Raw genomic sequence first — 4,009 nt, 5'->3', positions numbered from 1 at the left:
GCTGGCAGCAAAGAAGAAGTGTGGGGCCGCGCGCGCAGCGGCAGCAGCAGCAGCGAGCCGTCTGTACACCCCAGCCACAGATACGCCCCGCTGCAGTGCCACGCCAGTGCTGCTGCTGCTGCTGGCAGCAGCAGCGGCAGGTGCAGCAGCAAAGTCCCCGTTGCCACATCCCACACGGCCACGCTGCCCCAAGAAGTGCATGCAGCTAAGAGGCTGCCGCAGGGGGAAAAGGCCAGCCGCAGTATCACCTCATCTGCTGCTGCTGCTGCTGCTGATGCTGCCGTGGGGTCTGCTGCTGCTGCTGCTGCTTGCTGCTGCAGCGAAGCCACAGAACCCAGCCGCGCCACCGGCAGCCAACGCCGGAAAGCCAGCGGAGCCACTACGGAGGGGCTGCTGCTGCTGCGCTCGTAACACACTGACCAGTCCATCTCCAAACCCTAAACCCTAAACCCCAAACCCTAAATCCTAAACCCTAAACCCTTGAGCCTTAGTGTCCACGCGCCTCCCCGCGAGGTCTCTGGGCGTCCCTGGAGGGAGTAGACCCTCGCCCTGTGCAGCGAGCTGCTGTCCTAAACCCCAAACCCTAAACCCTAAACCCTAAACCCTAAACCCTCGAGGCAGCACCTCAATGCAGCTCACATTTGCTGGAAGCATCAGGGCTGGGGGCTACCACTTGATAACTGGGGTTTGGGGTTTAGGGTTTAGGGTTTAGGGTTTACGGGTGCGGCTCGCTGCACAGCGGCCTCCAAGTGTTTGCTGCTGCTCAAGAGCAGCAAAAAGCAGCAGCAAAAATAAAAACATAAATCAGCGCCAGGCAGCAGCAGTGGGGGCCCCCGGGGGCCCCCCAGTACCCTGCAGCTGAACCCTCGAGGGCCCCGATTGGGGGGCCCCCTGCAGCAGCTGGGGCCCCGCGGGGGCCTCCCGGGCCCCTGCTGCAGCAAAAACGCTTTAGGAGCTTTTAGGGAAGCTAGGGACCCCCTTTTCTGCTGCTGCTGCTGCTGCTTATCTGTACATCTGTACCCCCTGGGGGCCCCCGACAAACAGGGGGCCCCAGGGGGCCCCCTGGGGCCCTCTGTGGGCCCCTGGACGGGCGGGGGGTCCCCCCTATTAGCCTACCTAAACCAATACAAGGGGCCCCCAACGCTTGGGGCCCCAGCAGCAGCAGCAGCAACAACAGCAGCAGCAACAGCAGCGTCAGCAGCAGCACCGCTCCGTGTTATCCCAAACGAAAACGAACTAGAGCTCCCTACCCCAAACACTCAACCCTAAACCCCAAACCCTAAACCCTAAACCCTAAACCCTAGGCAGCAGCAGGCTGCAGCTGATCTGCTTCGGCAGCAAATGCCCAAGTGTCTCGAGAACCATCCAGAGCCTTAGTGGGGCCCCCAAAGGGGCCCCCAAAAGGGCCCTCAAAGGGGCCCCCAAAGGGGCCCCCGAAGGGGTCCCCAAAGGGGCCCCCAAAGGGGATCCCAAGAGGGCCCCCAAAGGGGCCCAAAAGGGGCCCCCAAGGGGGCCCCCAAAGCGAAGGGGCCCCCAAGGGGGCCCCCAAAGCGAAGGGGGCCCCCAAAGCGAAGGGGGCCCCCAAGGAAGCCCATCAGGAGGCCTCCCAGGGGGCCCCCAAGGGAGCCCCTAGAGCCATTTAGGGCAGAGGGATTAAAAGGAAAGAATAAATTAAGTTGCTGGTTTCAGGTGTATGTACACCTGGGAGCCCTAAAGAGAAGGGGCAGCTAGCCGCTGGCTATCGCCAGCTAGCCAGTGGGGGATGGGCAGCTAGCCAGATAGCTAGCTAGCTAGCCAGCTACCGAAGTAGCTAGCTAGCCAGCTAGCTAGCCAGCCAGCTAGCCAGCTAGCTAGCTAGCTAGCCAGCTAGCTAGCCAGCTAGCTAGCTAGCTGGCTAGCTGGCTAGCTAGCTAGCTAGCTGCCACCACAGCTGTTCGCGGGGAAATGCCGCGGCCTCAGCCAGCTAGCCAAGCAGCTAGCTAGCCAGGCAGCAAACTGGCTAGCTGGCCAGCTAGCTAGCTGGCTAGCTAGCTAGCTAGCTGACTAGCCAAGCAGCAAACTGGCTAGCAGACCAGCTAGCTAGCTAGCTAGCTAGGCAGCCAGGAGCCGCGGCAGCACTGCTGCCAGACAGCGCAGCTGCCCCAGCTAGCCACCCAGCTAGCTAGCTAGCTGCAGCTGCCCAGCTAGCTAGCTAGCTAGCCAGCTAGCTAGCTAGCTAGCTAGCTAGCTAGCTGGGGCCTTCTTGCTGCCAAAGAAAGCCGCGTACATTGTCCTCAAGTGCTGCGCAAAATAAGGGTCTGGAGAAGACTCTTTGAGCTCCAAGTCCACGGGGATTCCCTTGAGGCTGTCCACCTGCGCGCAAACCCTAAACCCTAAACCCTAAACCCTGGCGCCGCAAGCCTCGCGCCCCGGGCGCTTCAAGGTCCCGAGCCCTGCGCATGCGGAGCCCCAAACCCTAGACCCTAAACCCTCGAGGCCTCAGCCCCAAACCCTCGACAATCCTAAACCCTCAAACCCTAACCCGGGGCCCCCAAAACCCCCAAACCCTCAAACCCTAAACCCGCGAAACCCTCAAACCTCCAAACCCTAAGACCCCCCAAGCTGCCCGCCCTTAACCCAATCAATGCGCGTCTGGGCCTCAACAGCAAAAAGGTCTTTTACTTGAAACTAGGGTTTAGGCGGAGGGTTTAGGGTTTAGGGTTTAGGGTTTACGTGGAGGAAAGTGACTTTCATGGGCGCAACCGCGAGGGCTTGCGGAAGGGAAAGAGGCCCTTCCGAGGGTTTGGGACCAGGCCTTAGAGTTGAAGTCCTTTCGTAGACCTTCAGCGTGCTGGGCAGCTGCGCGCAAACCCTAAACCCTAAACCCTAAACCCTAAACCCCACCGCCGCACGCACAGCCCGGGCCGCCCAGCGCAGCTGGAGCCCCTGATGTTCTTTCTCAGCCTGATTTTCTTGCTGCTGCAGCTGCTGCTGCAGTACGTGCAGCAGCAGCAGCAGCACCTAATGCAACAGCAGCAGCAGCAGCAGCAGCAGCAACAGCAAATGTGCCAGCAGCGGCCCTGGGGGGCCCCTCACCGGGATGCGGCGGAAGACAGAAGTCATTGTGCTGCAGCAAACGTGGACAAAGAGTATAGCGCCGGTTCTTCTTCTTCTGCTGCTGCAACTTTTTCCGCTGCTGCTGCTGCTGCTATTGCTGTTGCTGCTGCTGCTAGTAGAAGACCAGGCGCAGGCGCTGCAGCAGCCAATCGCCACGAGCAGGGCTTCCTATGGTGTACGTACACCTCAAAAGTGTTGGGTTTAAAATTTTTCTGCGTTTTTGGAGGCTATTGCAGCAGCAGCAGCAGGCTGCGCTGCTGCTGCATCTGCTGCTGCTGCTGGTGGTGCTGCTGCATGCGCTGCCGCTGTCTCATTGAACTGCTGCACCCTTCCCAAAGTTCACTGCCCAAGAACCCTTTTCCGCAGAATTTCAGAGCAATGAATTTTTTACCGTTGCTCCCTAAACCCTAAACCCTAAACCCTAAACCCTAGGGTGCAGCACCATTCCCTGTGCCGCTGCACATGGGTCTTGGTGAGCGGCGCTGTACACGCGGGCCTCTCAGTCGTTAAGGCTAGCTAGCTGGCTAGCTGGTTAGCTAGCTAGCTAGCTAGCTAGCTGGGGACCTAGGGTTTACTAGGGTCAGTCCTCGAAGGGTTTGCTGCGGCAAAGCGCCGCTCTCCCGAGAAGCTAGGGTTTAGGGTTTAGGGTTTGGGGTTTGCGGCCAGCAGTTAGAAACAATGTGGACCCCCAGGGGCAGTGCAGCAAGGCTCACTCGCCTGGTGCGCCGCCGCCTGCTGGTCAACCCGCAGCAGCAGCAGCAGCAGCAGCAGCAGCAGTGGGCACCCTACCAGCAGCCGCTGCAGAACAAGTGGCTGCCGCCGTCTCGCTGCATCGCAGCAGCAGCAGCTGCTGCGGCTGCTGCAGTCGCTGCCGCAAGTGAAGGCAGCGCAAACACAAGGTGCAGCAGCAGCA

The 4,009-nt window shown here is 60.4% G+C and overlaps 1 protein-coding gene across 1 annotated transcript; it reads right to left on the bottom strand.

Annotated features, from left to right (window-relative positions):
- Nucleotides 1-2,223: 2,223 nt before the first annotated feature.
- On the bottom strand, nucleotides 2,224-3,102 carry ETH_00040360 (uncharacterized protein; the record flags this gene model as incomplete). Its single annotated transcript, XM_013380168.1, has 3 exons — nucleotides 2,224-2,352; nucleotides 2,713-2,838; nucleotides 3,076-3,102. The coding sequence occupies 3 exons, from the start codon at nucleotides 3,100-3,102 to the stop codon at nucleotides 2,224-2,226; spliced, it is 282 nt and encodes a 93-aa protein (XP_013235622.1).
- Between the last annotated feature and the right edge of the window lie 907 nt (nucleotides 3,103-4,009).

Source organism: Eimeria tenella, genomic scaffold (assembly GCF_000499545.2).
Source record: "Eimeria tenella Houghton genomic scaffold, Eth_scaff4534, whole genome shotgun sequence".
NCBI classification, from domain to species: Eukaryota; Apicomplexa; class Conoidasida; order Eucoccidiorida; family Eimeriidae; genus Eimeria; species Eimeria tenella.
Note: the sequence above shows the minus strand (reverse complement) of the source record. Positions and strands in the feature narration are given on the sequence as shown.